The 17,620-nt window shown below is 50.0% G+C and overlaps 7 protein-coding genes across 7 annotated transcripts; 3 read left to right on the top strand and 4 right to left on the bottom strand.

The window, feature by feature from the left end:
- Positions 1 to 1,889: 1,889 nt before the first annotated feature.
- PMZ80_001610 (uncharacterized protein) lies at positions 1,890 to 3,019 on the top strand (the record flags this gene model as incomplete). The annotated part of the gene is made up of 2 exons (XM_064870053.1): positions 1,890 to 2,016; positions 2,070 to 3,019. The coding sequence occupies 2 exons, from the start codon at positions 1,890 to 1,892 to the stop codon at positions 3,017 to 3,019; spliced, it is 1,077 nt and encodes a 358-aa protein (XP_064735550.1).
- A 1,156-nt stretch (positions 3,020 to 4,175) lies between these two features.
- PMZ80_001611 (uncharacterized protein) lies at positions 4,176 to 4,610 on the top strand (the record flags this gene model as incomplete). Its single annotated transcript, XM_064870054.1, has 1 exon — positions 4,176 to 4,610. The coding sequence occupies one exon, from the start codon at positions 4,176 to 4,178 to the stop codon at positions 4,608 to 4,610; it is 435 nt and encodes a 144-aa protein (XP_064735551.1).
- Positions 4,611 to 4,923: 313 nt separating this feature from the next.
- On the bottom strand, positions 4,924 to 5,451 carry GPX2 (Glutathione peroxidase 2; the record flags this gene model as incomplete). Its single annotated transcript, XM_064870055.1, has 1 exon — positions 4,924 to 5,451. The coding sequence occupies one exon, from the start codon at positions 5,449 to 5,451 to the stop codon at positions 4,924 to 4,926; it is 528 nt and encodes a 175-aa protein (XP_064735552.1).
- A 1,816-nt stretch (positions 5,452 to 7,267) lies between these two features.
- On the top strand, positions 7,268 to 10,180 carry PMZ80_001613 (uncharacterized protein; the record flags this gene model as incomplete). The annotated part of the gene is made up of 1 exon (XM_064870056.1): positions 7,268 to 10,180. One exon carries the CDS (start codon positions 7,268 to 7,270, stop codon positions 10,178 to 10,180), a length of 2,913 nt encoding a protein of 970 aa, XP_064735553.1.
- Positions 10,181 to 10,977: 797 nt separating this feature from the next.
- Positions 10,978 to 11,358, bottom strand: PMZ80_001614 (uncharacterized protein; the record flags this gene model as incomplete). The annotated part of the gene is made up of 1 exon (XM_064870057.1): positions 10,978 to 11,358. One exon carries the CDS (start codon positions 11,356 to 11,358, stop codon positions 10,978 to 10,980), a length of 381 nt encoding a protein of 126 aa, XP_064735554.1.
- A 389-nt stretch (positions 11,359 to 11,747) lies between these two features.
- ECM4 (S-glutathionyl-(chloro)hydroquinone reductase) lies at positions 11,748 to 12,946 on the bottom strand (the record flags this gene model as incomplete). Its single annotated transcript, XM_064870058.1, has 3 exons — positions 11,748 to 12,517; positions 12,571 to 12,657; positions 12,709 to 12,946. The coding sequence occupies 3 exons, from the start codon at positions 12,944 to 12,946 to the stop codon at positions 11,748 to 11,750; spliced, it is 1,095 nt and encodes a 364-aa protein (XP_064735555.1).
- A 768-nt stretch (positions 12,947 to 13,714) lies between these two features.
- On the bottom strand, positions 13,715 to 17,314 carry UBA1 (E1 ubiquitin-activating protein; the record flags this gene model as incomplete). The annotated part of the gene is made up of 2 exons (XM_064870059.1): positions 13,715 to 17,033; positions 17,286 to 17,314. The coding sequence occupies 2 exons, from the start codon at positions 17,312 to 17,314 to the stop codon at positions 13,715 to 13,717; spliced, it is 3,348 nt and encodes a 1,115-aa protein (XP_064735556.1).
- Positions 17,315 to 17,620: the final 306 nt, after the last annotated feature.

The following is a 17,620-nucleotide window of genomic DNA, read 5'->3' on the forward strand; positions in this document are numbered from 1 at the left end:
CATCGAGCACAGAATAGTACAGAGCCAAAAGGTGATGCACTTGTAAAGTTTACGTTTGTGCGGCCAAGCCAGAAGCGATAGCCGTGGCTGCGTGGCAGATGCACTAGCAATCAACAACGGTGTCGCAAGTGCCATCTGCTGATATACGCCGTCCGGAATGGGCAAGAGCCTGGCGTGCGTAAAACACGTTCTTTGACCGACCACTGGCTGAGAAGGCACGTAGAACGAGCTAAACCAATATGTTATTGGACCCTTAAAGGCTGGACATTCTGATACATGAACACAAGTTCCATCTTCCAGGATCATGCGTCCGACAGATACTCGAGTACCAAAGACCATGCCGATAAGAGTTCGGCCAGACCCTCCTCTGGGAAGGCGCGATACTGGCCGGTATCCGCGTCACTCATCAACACCTGATCATGGCACGTAACGATTGGGGATCTCTTGTCGGTGACGGCCTGAATGGGGTTTTGCTCGTCGGGTAGAAATGGTACAGGACTCGTGTCCAAGGCGTGTTGGCCTTGGATGAAGCAAGACTTCTGTGCTAGGCACTCACCAGGGTCAAAATGGTTGTATGTTGCTGCAAGCCAGGAGGGATCGTGATTGCTCATCGTTTCGCTCTTTTCGATGCCACAGAGCGTGGTGGGCGCTGCATCTGCGAAGAGTCACGAGGTCGTATAGATGCGGCAACGAACGACCATCATGCATGAAGATTCGCAGGTCTTGTTGAGGAAGTCTCTTACTATACAGACAATTATTGGAACAGGATCATCGGTTGTTGTTATAGATCAGCATGCAATCTCTCCTGGAGAAATATTTGTCAAGTTCTGATGAGCCGAAGAATTTGTCTGAGCCAATGCGGCAAGATCGGCACTATGCATGGTTGACACGTGCATGGAACTCTTCCAATCTTCGATTTCCTCGCGCTTTACCAAAGCGGGGCAAATCGGCAGCTGAAACGAGCCTAAATGCTCGCCAGAAAGACACTAATTGTTAGGGGAGGAGCAACAGCTGGTTTATTGGTTTTGTGGCGTGGTGAGACTCGCCATCCCCGAAACCGATTATCTCGAACAGTCCAATCATAAGCGTACTTTTCACAAAGTTTGGCCGCCTCGTGGTTGAAGATCAGTATGGAGGCTGTAGACGAACCCTGGTTCCAGTGCTCAAAAAGGATCTATGTTCCCTTTCAAGTTGGTGTTCTTCGAGCTCTTGACACTCTCACCACCGTAGTAACTTATCAAGACCATGGATCTCCGTTCAGGGATCATTTATCGATGACTCTTTGACTGCTGCTCATCGTGTAAAGTACAAGTGTCGAAATTGAATGAAACACCACTGGTGCTTTAGTCTGTTTAGTAGCTGTTCTATCTATCTTGGATACCACCCCAAGTGGGTTTTCTGCTCCGGCGTCCACGGGCCTTACCAGACCGTATGTCAAGATCCTTTCAGGGTTATCTCCGTGCTCTAGCGAACCTCACCCGCAACTTTGTCTTCAACCTTCTCTCTTTAATCCGTCCTTTGTTGCTTCTGCTCATCTTTGCTGGACCCGTTTTCTGCCATTTCAACGGCGTTGCCGAAAGTCAACTACATCCTATCACCGCGTGATCGACGCCAACAAAAGTCCTCAGTTTGTAACTGTATTGTACGAACGTTGTTTCCTCTTCCAGCAGTCATAGCCATTGTTGAAATTACCTTTCCGGCACCGCCGCAGTCAAAAGTGTCTCCCAATAGGCTTGGGTTTTCACAGATCTCTTGCCGTGCTAGAAGAGCTTCAAGTGCGGTGGTTGAAACACTGTAATTAGATGGGTCTACATTTGCAGGGTATGTGCTAGGCCTAAGGAAGGAAGTACAGCATTTCGAACATACGATCGAACCGGACAATCGTCGAAATGGGTTGCGGTGCATCAAAAGTTGACCCGCGGGTCAAAGAGTCGGCGTCTCGCAATGACATGATAGAGAGACAACTGCGGCAGGATAGGAGGGTGGAGTCAAGGACCGTGAAGATATTACTGCTAGGTGCGTATCTTGTACCATGAGCTGAATACTGTCAATGCTAACTGTATGTCTAGGTGCTGGCGAATCGGGCAAATCGACTATCATCAAGCAGATGCGCATCATGCATTCCAATGGATTTCAAGAAGATGAAAAGGTACAGACACGTGCAGTCATATATTCCAACGTGATTGTGGCTTGCAAGGTCCTCATGGAGATCATGGAGAATCAAAAGCTAGACTTTGATCACGAGTCCACAAGGGTTCATGCCGACCTGCTAGAAGAGTTGAACTCAGACATCGATGCTGAAGGGGCCTTCAGAGATGACGAGGTGAAAGAAGCGCTAGAGGTATTCTGGAACGATGGAGGCGTGCAGAAAGCTGTTGCTAAAGGACACGAGTTCGCGTTGAACGACAACATGCACTACTATTTCCAGAATCTTGATCGCATGTTCGATCCGGATTGGGTGCCAACAGATCAAGATATGCTGCACGCCAGACTCAGAACTACAGGCATCACGGAGACATTTTTCGACCTCAAAGATATGACCTTCAGGATGATGGATGTTGGTGGGCAGAGATCGGAGCGGAAGAAATGGATTCACTGTTTTGAAGGTGTCCAGTGCTTGCTCTTCCTGGCTGCACTTTCCGGCTACGACCAGTCCTTGATCGAAGACGTGAACGCAAATCAAATGCACGAAGCGCTTATGCTCTTTGAGAGCCTTATCAACGGCGAATGGTTCAAGGACAAGCCGATCATCTTATTTTTGAACAAGGTCGATTTGTTCCGGGAGAAGCTGAAGAAATCCCCGATCAAAGCTCACTTCCCTGACTATCACGGCCGGGAGGGCGATGAGAGCGCAGCCACTCAGTTCTTCGGCAACAAGTTCAGAGCAATCAACAGGAACGCTAACCGAGAGATCTACATACACTTCACTACTGCCACCGACACGAACCTGCTCAAAGCTACAATGCAGTCTGTACAAGACATCCTGGTCCAGAAGCAACTGAACAGACTCATCTTGTAGGACAAGATATGAGTATGTCTTGCTCAACTGACGGACCAGACGGCAATTAGAGCACATGCAATGGCGAACACTGGGGCGCAGACCAATTTGGCCGGACATGGCAAGTTCCTCGCCTCAGCCACCCGATACTGCTCGGGGATGTTCTCGACTAGTCTTGCATCCCAGACCTCGGCGGGTGTCTAATGCATTTCTGCATCGAACAGGAAACATCAAGAGACAGCATTAATCGATCCGATGCGTGGCGTACGTCTTGAATACAGCTCCGACTGAAGGTTGAGCAAAGCTCCGGACGAAGTTGTTGCACATGAACAGGTCGAAACATTGTCGAACCACCATTTTGAAACCGCACACCCCCAGAGGGCGACAGCAGAAGCTCGGAGAGAACCACGACTACTACCAACCTCTTCCGAGCTTAATCAACAACGGCTGCTGCAGCTCGTAGTGGTAGCACGGAAATACGATCATGAAACAGTCAACTGCGACCCGGCGTGAGGCGCTTTCACATATTAACTAGAATGGGAGCCACAATATTGGTCATGCATACAAGCATCATGGCCCACTCTCCACAACAGCCTTAGCAAGACACAACGACATCACGACCATGCCACTCGGCACCAGATCAGCGAAGAGAGTCGTCGACCACCTGCATATCCTTCATCTTGTAAGGAGAAATGATTCGCCGCCACAGAACCTTCATCCGCAGGCTGCATATTGTCACACGATCTCATGCGGGGTAAAGCGCATCTCAGCTGCTCACCATTATCAAAAGGCATTCGAAAGCGAGCAACTGCACATTTTTGTCCTTTTCTGACGACCATTCATTGCAGAGACGAATCACACCGAGGCGCATGCCGGAGAGCCGGTGTCCGATTGTACAAAACTTAGCACGATCACGCGTCAACCTTCGGAAGCCACTTGTGTCAGCTTGAAGCTTGAGGAGCGAGCTGTGCCTGTCAGTCGTGAAGGATAGCAGACCATATATTTACCTTATGTATGATATTGAACATATGATTGTTAGAGATCCTTGCTTCCTTTTTGAGAACCTGACCAAGTTGTCGAGTGCATACCAGTTGACTTTCTAGCGCGCTTCCGTTACTGAATAGCTTACCACCGAGCCTGACCTCTACACCCATCCCTTCACAATCCAACCACAACCATGTCCGGCGCATTCACCATGCCCCACAGCCTAACCGGCGGCGCAGGCTACAAAGCAAACCCCTCCTACGACGAATTCCTCCGCAAACACAGCGGCTTCTACCGCCGCCACAGCGCCGCCTCCAACGCCCAAGAAGGAGACCGGCGCGCCTCGCAAGCCAGCATCGACGCGCTGGCTGCCCAAGCTGTGCAGAATGTCGAGGCTGAGAATGTAGCTGGTCGCAAAGGAAGTGTTGGCGGGACGCTGCAGAATGCGAGTGGGGGTGCGGCGACGGTGAATAGTAGGAAGGGGAGTGTGGTTGTTGCGAGTGATAGTGATAGGAGGGATAGTCTTGTGGGCATGGAGGCTACGGCTGGTACCACGATGGATCAGGGGAGGAGGGGGAGTACGAGTTTGGCGGGGGATTTGTATCGGAAGATGAAGGGGGAGAAATGAGATGGTAGTGGTGGTTGTGATATCTGGTTTGGGAGGGTCTAATGAGAGGAGTCCTCGAATGATGAGGATCTCTGGGCATGACATGGATGTGGACACACATGGCTCGCCCAGACGACGCCGAGCATCTGGTCGATTCCTAATCGTGGAAATGCCCGGTAGGGTAAGCACTAACAACGAAAACGATAATGTAAACGACACTCCATTTCTTGGTATTTAGCATGGAGCAATCGATATAAACTGCTGTTCGTCCCATCTCATTATCAGAATTATCATTTGGGTATCATCATTCTTCCTGCTCTTTCTCTCACCACAACTAGGCCTTAGAAGGCGTCGGCTTCTCCAACGCCTTCAGGATATCTGCCTCCAGCTTTTCAGGACTCGTCGTGCTAGCCCATCTTTGAATGACCTTCCCATCACGACCGATCAGGAACTTCTCGAAATTCCACTTGATGCGCTTCAGGCCCATAAGACCCGGCTTCTCACTCTTCATCCACTCCCATACTGGCTCTGCATTGCTACCATTGACATCGGTCTTGCCCAGCACAGGAAATGTAACACCGTAGTTCAGCTGACAGAACTCCTGAATCTGCTCGTTTGAGCCTGGATCTTGGTTGTTGAACTGGTTGCAAGGGAAGCCGAGGATGAGGAAATCGTTCTTGTATTTCTCATTTGCTTGGATCTTCTTCCAGAGATTTTCTAGGCCGCCGAATTGTGGCGTGAAGCCACATTTTGAGGCTGTATTTACTGCGAGGATGACTTTACCCTGGTGTTGGCCTAGAGGGTACGTGTTGCCTTTCTTGTCCTTTGTCTCGAAGCCGTAGAAGCTTGTGGCGCTTGCCATGGTGACGGGGGTTGTGGTGAAATACCGGGCGGGATTTGTTGTAGTAAGCGAAGAGATGGGTCTGCTGTGTGCTCGTTTAGATGCCGGAAGAGTATGAAGAGTTGCAGAATGCGATGGGGCACGGGTTCGGCTATCGATAAAGAACTGCGATCTTGAGGTGGCGTTCAGGCAGGTTTCTTTGTGACGACTGATCCGGTTGGTTCGTACGAGGAGCATCAAAAAAGTCTCGGTCCGCCAGGAACGGACGAATCGATTCTGTGAGGCTGCAAATTCAAGCCAGCAGAACTTTCGTGGTAACGAGTTTTCTGATAAGTTGTGCCTATGCTAGGCCGGGTTGTAAAGAAGCTCCTCGGTCGTTGTGCTTGGGAATAATGTTGTGCATAACTTCAGACTACGGAGAGCGCGACTTCCGCCACTGCCCGCGCAAGTCCAGGCCTCGAAGCACGTGGTCAAACACGTGAGCCTGCAAGGCTTTACGAGGCTGGAAAAAACCTGAGCCTGCTGACACGCTGACGGGTTTGCTTTTCCGGCCGAAGGTCTTGTGGAATGCTAGAGCATTCCATAATCCAATGTTTCAGTGGTGAACATGCGAAGCATCAGGGATATGCTGTCAGAATGACGCCGAAGCTGATGTTTCCTCTTGCAGGTTTTCAGAGGCATGATCCCGAGTGATTTTTGTGCGAATGCCTCAACTTTACGCATACGTGGTGCACATCAGGACTTGGTGAAGAAGCCTGGGACATTGGACATTGCCTGTCGCAGTCATCGCGCGATCATATGTGCGATACTGCTCGTCCAAGAGTCGAGTAACCATTGGACTCCCGACGCATCGCCGTTGGCATATATACATTACCCTGTGCATATCGCGTGCCTGATCGACCGCACTTCATTATCGTTACGCAACGGGCTTCAAGAGCCTAGTGAGAATGGACCCAACCGAGCCACGTGGGCGTCCTTCCGGGAAATTTGTCCTTAGTAACCCCTACTCGATAGACTCGATCAGTGATGGTCCAGCAACTTTCTCAATACGAGAACTCTGACAGAGTAATTTCCCGGTTTCTCCGTCAAAAATCTACCGGTACATTATTGTATGAAACTACAGAGTGGTGTCGATGTCGTTCCTCTCAGCAGTCCTTCTGTGCCCTGATAATGCTTCAGATGCGTTCTACAAGAGTAGACCATGCGCACCCGTTAAGAGTTCAGACTACGGTCATTCGGCTGGGGTCGGGCCCGGTCTAGATCGAGAGCTTGGCAGTCGCGGCGGGCCAGCGCCTTCCTTCGTGGCATCGTCTCGCGCGCCGTTTTCGGCGTTTCTTGAATTCTTCTTCTTAGGTGCCAGACCATAGCCGGGTTGCCGGCGCCGTAACAGTTTTGGCGCCCTCAGCACCTCATGTTTTCAGAGTACGAGTAAAAGCCTACATTTCGGACCTCGAGCTTCGGTTGCCTTGCCACCTGGTCAGTAGCGAATCTCGAAAATATACTATTGGTAGGTCTCGCTTCTCGGCCAGCAGGGTATTCGGTTGTACCCTGGTTCTCGAGTATGTACCAACTCTATTTCTCGCCGGAGCTGCCATACAAATTTAGAGTTTGTACCTACCAAAGAACCAGGGTACAACCAAGTAGCGTGCATGCCCTGGCAAACACCAGTGGCGAGGAACCAAACATTCACGAACAGGGACTTTTCCATTGCTATTCGCCAATCTACAGTTACGGATGTTGAAATGGACAGTGTTCGTTTTCTGCACCAAGACCATCTCTGCAAGCAAACATGATTTCTTGTTAATTCCAATGCGACCGAACGACGTCGCCAGTCAAGATGTCGACGACAGAAGTCGTCGTGCCTGTCTTTCCACAAGACCAGGACGCATTCTATCACAGCGACGACAATGGCTCGCCTTTACCGGACCAACCGAAACACATTGGCCCCATATCTGACCCCGACAAATGCCGTGAACCTTTGTCAGCATTCGACATTCTCTCGCATGCCAACGCGTTTGGCGTTCGCTCACATTGGGATAGTGAAGCATGCGTACCGGCTCGCCCAGACACGTTCTCGGATCGATACCTCTATCCGACACTGACGCAGAATGAGCACACTCGGCTCACCATGTTCTGGTACTATACTAGAGGCCTTAATGAAGACACTGTACTGCTCAAGAAGCTGAACCAAATGCTTGACTTGACCAAACAGTCCCTTGGATGGGAGGTTGGGATCATTGGCATGGTTGATGCTCAGACATTTACTCGAATCGTAGCCGCGAACATGTCACTTGCAACAATACCTCGCAGAGAAAGTACATGTTCACACACTGTCAATCAGCCTCCGGGAACGGTCTTCCAGATTGTAGACATGTCTCAAGACTGGCGTTTTAAGCACTCGCCAGCCGTGGAAGGCGAAGGTGGTCTACGAAGCTATGCAGGAACACCCATCCGACTTAGACTCCACAATGGCGAGGTCGTCGTCTTCGGTAGCGTGTGCATTGCATCCGACACTGTACAGAGACCTTTGACAGATGACCAGAAGAAGGTTTTAGTTCGAGCTGCCGACATGATGGCTGGAGAGCTTGTAACAAGGACTCGACTTCGGCGTATGCGTGAGCGACAAGCGATGACGGATGTGCTTACGCAGTTACGCTCGGATGACAACATCCTCGACATAGAAGAAACAACCGTTCAGGCTATGCTGCAGCGATACCCAGGTTGCCGTGTGGGTATCACCAAGATCCACGACAATAGTGTCGCGGTAGAAGGTAGAGCGCCGATACCGCTTTCCACTTTCACCGCTGGTTTGTGGGAGGACACAGAACGCATCAATTCAGTGACGCAGTCTGGGTTCTCCGAGACACCTGTCTGCGAGTGCGTCGTGCGAGCAATTGTGGGTCAGATCAAGCCCAGAGATCAAGCTTTAGTTGTCGCATCCACTGACATGAGACTGGTATGGGACGATCTTGACTCTTGGTTCGTTGATCAGTGTGCCCAGATCATCAATAGTGCCTCACAAGCTCGCGCTTTGAAGGATGCCCTTGCTGCGAAGGAGAAATTCCTACGTACGGTAACACATGAGTTGCGTACACCGATCCATGGTATCCTTAGCAGTGTAGAGCTCCTCAGCGATGAGATGAAGGCTCGCCAGACCCTGCAAACCGACGTGATGGCGAGCAATGGGTTGCGGGAGAGTGACAAATCATTGGCTTCGTTCTTGCATACGATTCGTCGTTCAGGCACAGAATTGATGACAACTGTCAACAACCTATTGAGGATGAACACGCTAACAAATGACAACATGAATTTATACCCGACAGATTATGATCTGCGGAGTATCGAGTCGGATGTGCTTGGAGAGATTTTTGCCAACTTCTCAGAAGATCATTTTCAAGGACTGTCGATATGCTTCGAGAACCAGGTTCCTGAGTCTAATGCCACTGTACGAGTCGATGCAGATCTACTCAAGGAGCTGCTCAAATGTCTAGTTGCCAATGCAATAGCAGCGACGGATAATGGTAGCATTCAGATCATCTCCTCCGTATTACCGGACCATGAGGCTTTGAGATTCGACATCATTGATACTGGCACCGGCATTAACAACGCAGATCAGCAGCGAATCTTTCTCGCATTCGAAAAGCTGGATGTGCATTCCAGAGGTTCGGGCCTAGGACTCAATCTGGCATCTCAAATGGCTTCCATGCTCAAAGGTACGCTTTCGCTTGTGTTTTCGCAACCAGGAATAGGCTCTCACTTCAGGCTTGAGCTTCCGTATGTCCAAACAGTCTCAAGGTCGACAACAGTGACTCGCCAGAGAACAAGAAGCAGACCCCATCTCCCTCCGACATATTATGTCGCGCTAAGGTCGAAACATAATTTACATCTATTGTCACACCTCGAGAAGCACCTGACAAGGTGTGGCATGGTCAAGAGCAATGTTGCTCAGAATGCCCTTATCATAATGAACCGGCCAGAACCATTTCAGGATATGCTCGATGAGGAGCTTCGCAGTATCAATGGGCCACATATGATTCTGTTCGTCTCTGACATGATGCTTGACTATACCAAGCAATGCCTTCGCGACGAAGTGAAGCCGCACCTAGGATTCCCCATCAGTGGTCCACTATTTACCACACGGCTTGATGAATTACTAGCCGAAGCTGACGACGAATTTGCGAAATACTGCAAGCAGTTCACACCATCACCATTCAGCCAAGACTCTCAGCTAGCAAAGAGTCTCAGCAATCTGCAAATTACCTCTCAAAACGCGGATACAGTGTGTCCATCAGAAGAACTGTGTGATGAACCAGTTGAGCTGGAAGTACCCATCACTCCTTTGCTACCACCACGGACGCTGCGGGTGCAAGTTGTCGACGACAACACAATCAACCTCAACGTGCTTCAGTTCTTTTGCAAGAGAAGGAAAATACCCTACGGCACAGCCACCGATGGAAACAAATCCTACTCGAACTTCGTCTCGGCGGCACCAACAGAGCCCTACACATTGGTGCTAATGGATCTGCAGATGCCAGAGTGCGATGGCGTCGAAGCCTGCAAGCGCATACGAGCATACGAGAAGGGAAACAATCTGCAACCAGCGGTCATATTCATGATCACAGGACAAGACTCGGTTGCCGACAGAAAGAACTCATTCGAGGCAGGAGTCGATGACTTCTTCGTGAAGCCTGTAAGCTTGAAGAAGCTAGATCAGGCTATTGCGCAGTATTTTTCACAGAGCCCGGGATGAAATCGACACCATTATCCTTCGCAACCTACAACGATGGAAAGCGACACTCAATCACTCATGAGGCAAGCCTGTCGGCCTGAGACTGCACAGCAAACAGTTAGAACCGACCCACCATCAGTTCAATGCTTGAAATAGGAACCACCACTTCATACACGACCGCGCGACCATTTCGCTCCGACTTTCATTCTCTTCGGAGCTGATCCCGGATCAATATCATGGTCTCACCGCGCGAGATGCCTTTCACGAAGGCAGCAGCGGTATGACGATTTTACATATGGCAAGTTTCACGCCAATGCAACATACAGAAACAGTATAGAGGATGAGGGAACAGAGACCACGGGTCATATGGACATACTACAGCGAGTACATGCATGTTTGGCCGGCGTTTACATCTAGAGCGAACGCATCTACATTGAGATACCCACGACGCATCGGACGGAGTTTGATATACAGTAAAGAATACTGCCGGTTGGTTTCTGTGGAGTGCTCTTGAGCGAGCTCATTCTGGATGAGGATCAAATAGAGGAAGAAGGAACCATGCAATCGATATGGGTTCTCTGTAACCCCAGGGGCCAGGAATGGATAGAGTCTGGTTCTGTACAGTCGAGATATGATTTGATTGGATGTTGTGGTTGAAGAGATCCCACGCACCTTCACTTCCCTTATCAATACTTCACCCTGTCAATGACACCTTCCTACATCCTCAGCCCGATGATCGAGTCAGTCTGATACTAAGCAGTCACTACTACTCCACTCGAAACCAAAATCCATGATCAACCACACTCCCACCCCACCCCTCAAACCAGCACCGGCACCATCGCCCACCTCCGCAACCACTTCCAAACCCTCTGCTTCGACTCTCGAGATCGACAGTGACGACGTATTGGCCGCTGCTTTTCCTGTTCCTCCCACCCCTCCTGCTTCTCCACGACCACATCCCCATCCCGCTCCAACCAAGTCCGTCCAGCCAAATAATGCAACGTATGTTCCACGCCCTCCTCCCACGATGATCCTGCAGGAGCTGAGGGCCACGGCGTGTTGCTGTCTATAAGGTTGCTGTTCCCGGCACTGGAGTGGGCATTCGAGCTCAAGGCTGCGCTTATGATCACAATAAGCGTGAATGTGCAGATTAGTGAGAGGGTGAGAAGGGTTAGGATGGCGGGGGTCCGGAAGGGCATGGTTCGAGTGGGTGAGTTCTTGCTTTTAATCGAGATTGACTGTGGTGCAACCGATGCGTCTAATGGGCTGAGGCTGGTTGTGTTCAAGGCGCTGTACTGAAGTGGTGCGTTCGAGGCAGTAAGTTGCTTGATGCTCTGTAAATGGCCGTTAGAGCATCAGAAGCACGAACAAGAGGATGTGATATTGACGTGGAACGAAACTATTTATGTGCATTTTCGTGCTCCTAACCAAGTATGGTAGAACCAGTATGTGCAGTACCAAATCAAATCGTGCTCAATGCCCAATGTTAGCTACTTCAACTTATGGCAGGCGGCCTCTCTATCCTGCTTATCTGTCCTGCGTCGCATGCTGTTCATGCACTCCAGCTCCTGCCTCCCAAAAGTCCACCCTAATTTCCCTTCGCCGCCTTCACAGCCGGCACCTCCTCCTCCAACGGCAAAATATTAGGCACCGGCCCCACAGGCGTAATCGAAAACGGATTAATCTGCTTATGACTCTTCGTATAATGCCCCTTAATATGCTCAAACTGAGTCGTCGATCCAAAAGCTTCATGGTTCCAGTACAGATTCCTCACCCACTTGTGCAGATGCGGGTATCCAGATCTGATGTCTCGAATATTACACTTGAAGTGCTGCACATACACCGCATCGAAGCGGATGATCGTCGTGTATAATCTGATATCCGCCTCGGTGATGTTCTGCCCGTAGTAGAAGGGACCCGCGTTGTTAGATGCTTGCTCAGCGAGATGTGCCTCTGCACGGTCAAGTGATTTGAAGAGGGTGGTGACGGCCTTCTCGTAGGCTTCTTGGGTTGATGCGAAGCCGGATTTGTACACGCCGTTGTTGATGTCGTTGTAGGTCCAGTCGTTGCTTTCGTCGATTTTCTGCTCTAGATCCTTGGGGAGGAGATCGATGTTCTTGTACTTCTCAGGGAGGAGGTCGTCGAATTGGGTGTATAGCATTCGGATTATGTCGGCGGATTCGTTGCTGACGATGGTTTCCTTCTTCTTGTCCCAGAGGGTGGGGACTGTGAAGCGGCCGTCGTAGTCGGCGTTTACCTTGAAGTATAGCTGTCTTATGTGCGTGAAGTCTGGGTGTATGGGATCTGGGGTTGTGTGTTCACCTGCCACTTGCTCGCCTTTCTCGGCGAAGCGCCAGCCTTGAAGGTTGTCAGTATCGATGAAGACCTTCTGAGAGTATATGATGCCTTACCCTTTTCGAGCATTTCATAGTGCACACTGGTGACAGGAATTATGTCCTCCAGTCCTTTGAGCTTCCGGACGATCATCGTCCTGTGTGCTATCACGTGTTAGCACCGATATTTGGTATCTTGGGTACATGCCGACCTACCCCATGGACATGCATAGCTGACATAGAGATGATAGCGGTCCTTCTCTGCTGGGAACTCCGCACCAGCATCTTTCGAGATGTGGTTCCGAAATTGTGACTGCTGTCTGTTGAACTCGCCGTTCTTGCTTGCCCAATTCGTGATACTGCCGCCTTTATTCTGCATGAAACTTATCAGCCACAACCCACCCAGTACGGGTCCCAGCAGGGCGAGGGCGAACGAGATCCGACGTACCGACATTGTGCTGGATGTGTTCAAACTTCGACTGTTTGTGGTTGATACCGATGTTCCGCGAATCTGCTGTAGGAGTTGCGATGCACGAGAGACGGGCCTAGTAGATCCTTTGAGCATGAGTCTATTTAGGTGTTATGCTGTTGGACTCGAGGTGGGAACATTGTTTTGTACTTCTTTTGGCATGAAACGACTTCCCAAAAGGGCTTCCGTGACTGTGGGGATGGGATCCTTGCCACCGTCAACCAGTGAGGTCATGATGATGGATGATTAGATAATTGCTAGCAAAGGCAGATGCCGTACTAGCGCCGATGGAGTGTTGTATGTAAGCTTGCAGCAGAGGGCGGAATTAGAAAAGACCCTCCCCATGTGGTTCATGCAAGAACTCGCAAGGACGGCATCGAGAATTTCCCAAACCAGAAGGTGCTGGGGCAATGCAGGAGCAACCCATGTGGCTCGCGAGATCACGCCACGAGCGCGATGAGAACGGGATCGTAAGGACTCGATATGGAAACTGCCGGGGAAGGCAGACTTGTAAGAAGAAGTTACAAGGAAATGGATGGGTACAGTGCATATGCAGGAACGAATTTGGTATTCGTCGTACTCGCTTCTATATCAAAATGATCTTGTTCTAGCCACGTTGTGTCAGAGGCACGGGTCCCAGTCTTCATACAATTTGCTTGGCATATACCATTCCAGAACCACGAATGCTATGTTAGACTCCTTGACCATATGGATGCCTTCTACAATAGAAAAATGCACGTCGACGGTCTTCCCCTACTTTCGCTTGACCATGACATAAGGAATTTCAACATCCTCCTCTGTAGTATCTTCTGCTGTGATCTCGAAGATGATGTTCTTCTGGTGATCTGGTATGGGTTTCTTGCTAATAGTTTCGACCAATTTGCTCATCTTGAGAGGCATCCGATCTTTGGTCTTGCTTGGTGGATAGAAGCTGGCGTATAACAGGCTCACACCGGAGCTGACCATAGTGACAGAAAGGCCAAGATCTTCGAAATGTTTGAGGAAATCCGTCAAGGTAATGTCGTCAACCTCAAACCGATCCCACAGCTTATCGATGGTGACCTCGCCGTTCTTGCCCTGGTACTTGCCCTTTGGACTAGCGATAGGTTCGCTGAAGCCGAAGAATGGCAAAGCCAGATTGACGAAGCCATTCTTGTACTGCTCGAGGTCATCCTTGCCATCGACAATCTTGTATAGCTCCATTATGATCAGGCCTGTAACCAAAGCTGTTGTTGTCGCGATGGCTGGAATAATCTTGCCTGCGATAAACTTCGTTTTGTGACGGTCAGCGACTGGAATATCATAGTTGAGAGCGCGCAGATTGCTAGCCGCAGTGATGAAATCGATATGGTGGTTGCTGTCATCATCCTTTTCAAACTCTACCACGTTGAGTCGGAAGCCTGGTAAGGACTTCGCGTCTGGCAGAGACTGGATAATCTTATTGAGCTCATCTTCGTCACTGAATGCAGGTGCGTTAGCATTCGGATCTGGTTCCTTCTCATCTGCTTGGATCTTGACATTTGAGTCTGGCTTGAATTCGGGGATAATCATGCTGTTCATGACCTTCTCATAGTCCTGAGACTTCAGCTTCGGAACCTTGATGTTGTAGTTGTATGCATGAAGTGCTGCAGCGGCAATGACAAATCCCATATGAGTCTCATTAGCAGGGTCAAACTTGAGCGGCGTCGGACACCGCTTCGGACCAGACCAGAAGCCTGCGCCCGACGATGTTTTAGCATCGCTCGGGAAGTTGTAAAGCAGCTGCTGAATTGCATTGTGGTATTGCTTCTCGAATTGCATGCGAGCCCAGGCAATGCAGTCTTCATAACTATCAGGCTTGTCCGACACAAGAAAGTCTTTAAGACTATCGAGAATTTGCTTCTCGTTTCCTTGTTGCTTGAGTGTGGTGTCAATGTAGTCAGGTTGTGAAAGGTAAAGATTGACGATCTCTGGTGGACCGACAAAGTATGACTGGAACAGATCTCTCGCCCATGCAATGGTGTGTTCGATCTTGTTGGGGAAGCTGCGCAGTGTGCACATCGGGAAGGACTGCTCTGGTGGGTCCTGCGAGCTCGAGTAGGACTCTGTGAGACGGGGAAGTACCACCTGTGTATTGCCTTTCGTGCCGAGTGTTCCGGATTCTAGGAGCGGCTTCATGAAGAAGACACAGCGGCGATCGACGTAGGTTCGTGCTTCAACATTGTCCAAAGCATTCGTTACAAAGTCTAGCTCACCCCAAAATTTCTCGTCAAAGATGTCCTCAGAATCTGGCCCGATTCGATCCGTCATGGTAGTAATCTTGCCCTTGAGATCTGGGTTCATGGCTTGCACAGCTGCTGCCGCGCAGTCGCTTTTTTGCTTGCCCACGTCTTTGCTTCGGAATAGGAATTGTCTGTTGAGATTGCTCTTCTCGATCGAATCATTGTCGGTGGCTGTGATATGACCTTTCGGACCCGAACCCAGACCAATCATTGCGTAGTTCTTTAGCATCTCGCAGCCGATGGCACCACATCCGACCAAGAAATTGCGAACATTTGAAATCTTTTCTTGAAACTCTCGGCCGAAGACTGCAATTTGTCCATCGTATCGGGAGTTTTGTGGCTGACACAGCTCTTCTGATCGTTTCACTGATGTGGGCAGAGATTCTAGCGAGTCGAGATAGAGCCATTGCTTGACGGGAGAAAACTTGCCGGACACTGCTTTTAGGACTTCCTGAGCGGTCAAGCCACCAAAGAAGGCGGCCATGGGGCTGAGATCACCTTGGGCCTGGTAGCTGAGCTCTGTGATGAGCTTACTATCAAGGTCAACCTCAACACCACTTTCCTTCGCTAACTTGTTCGCAGTATCGAGTAACTCCTTGGCATCCGCATCGTTGTGAGGTCGTGGGAATTTTCCGTCGTGCGATTCGGCAAAGGTATGTAGAGCCTGAATGCCGACGTGTAGTTGTTGAGGTCGATCAAATTTTGCAAAATCTGATATCATCAATTCTGGTGTCTTCAATTGTTCCGACAGTGGCTGGAAGTCAAGGATCTTAGGCATCTTCACTTGTGAGAACAGACCGCCACCTTGGTATTTACCCAAACCAGAGACATCGCCGATGGAGAAGCTGTAAGGACCTTTCACGGTGATTTTCATTGGGGCGGCGCCATTCAGACCATCCATTCCTTTGATCTCAGCAAATTCAACAAAGTCGCCATCTTCTAGACCGTGTCGAGTCTCGTCGAGCGCAGACACTAGGCCGCTCTCATCAATATCTGCAATGATGCCGCTGATTGGGTTCTCGCCGGTCGCATCGCCGATAGTGAAGTTTTTGCCAAAGTCATTGAATATGTATCCGAACAGGCCGAACGTATCTGCGACCACAACGTATATCCCATTCTGGTGACAGAAGTCTGCAATCTTCAATTGATCTTTTAGGGGAGTGTTCGTCAAGACGACCACTTGATATCTCTTCAATTGCTCGAGGTCATCTGTTAAGGACTGCGATTCGTGGATAGAAACAGGCGTGTAGGAGTTGAGTTCGGCCACTCGAGGGGCGGTGACTTCGGCTCTTGATGTACCAACATCTTCGGGATGGAGGAAGAACTGAGAGGACAGGTCGGCTATTTGAGCAGGTTGGGGATCAAAGAGAGTCAATGACTTGACACCAGCCAGGGCGATGTTCTTCGCGATCTCTACTCCCAGCCCTTTGAGACCAGAGATGAGGACATTCGATGAGCCCATACGCTTCATAGCCTCATGACCCAAGACATACAGCTGTCTGCTGTACAGCGACTCGTCTATCTCGCCATTCTTCAATTGTTCGATGGCCGCCTCCGGGTTGTCCACCTCCATCACATAGTCTGCTTGTGTAGTCATCTTGCGTTTCTCTGGCCGGGCTAAGTCTTCAGAAGAGGCTTTTCGCTTGGTGCCAGCCCGGAGAGAAATGGTTGATTCTGCGTGAGGTGAAATATTGACAGTGGCCTTGCCTCGAGCAAGACCTGTGATCGATGTGTACTTGTAAACGGGAATATGCGTGAGAAGTGGAATGGCGAAAGATGACGTCGCGTACAACTGGGCACTGGCACTCAGGCTGCGGGTGTCAAAACTGCGGATTTGTAAGGGCAAGAACTGCGGGTGATCGTGCCTTCTGCCTGTAATGTTACGAAAGAACGACTTTTGCAAGTAACAAAGCACCAATGAATGGGAAGAAATCTCGATCAACGATGGAGCTGTGTCTGCCTGTGTGCTTGGGAAGAATAAAAGAAGTTTCGCGAAGATCGTGTTGCTGAAGAAGGTGCATGCAATTTAGGGAATCAGCAGGCTCATTCGGCAAACTTGCAACAGCCTAGGAGTAGTTACTGTACTACCCATTGAATGCTGCGGCTCTGCAGCTGCAGCTGCCTGGAAGACATCGACGATGGTGTCAATATTTAGAAAGAATGAGCCAACAATACTGCTGAAGGCAAGTGCAAGACCACCGAACTGAAACGGCAGGAGTGATTGGCATCTTACAACTGTTCTTGGTTGACGATGCCGCATGGTTGGAGGTGTATTGACGCGTCCCGCACGCGTCTATCATTCTCACACATGCTCTTTGCAATCTATTCCAATGTGCAGATTCGAGCTACTCGGTCGTCTCATCCTCCTCATAGCCGACGCTCGTCTGGAAAAGGTGAC

This window comes from Knufia obscura (assembly GCF_036327395.1).
Source record: "Knufia obscura strain CCFEE 5817 isolate CBS 148926 chromosome Unknown scaffold_1, whole genome shotgun sequence".
In the NCBI taxonomy this organism is placed as follows: domain Eukaryota; kingdom Fungi; phylum Ascomycota; class Eurotiomycetes; order Chaetothyriales; family Trichomeriaceae; genus Knufia; species Knufia obscura.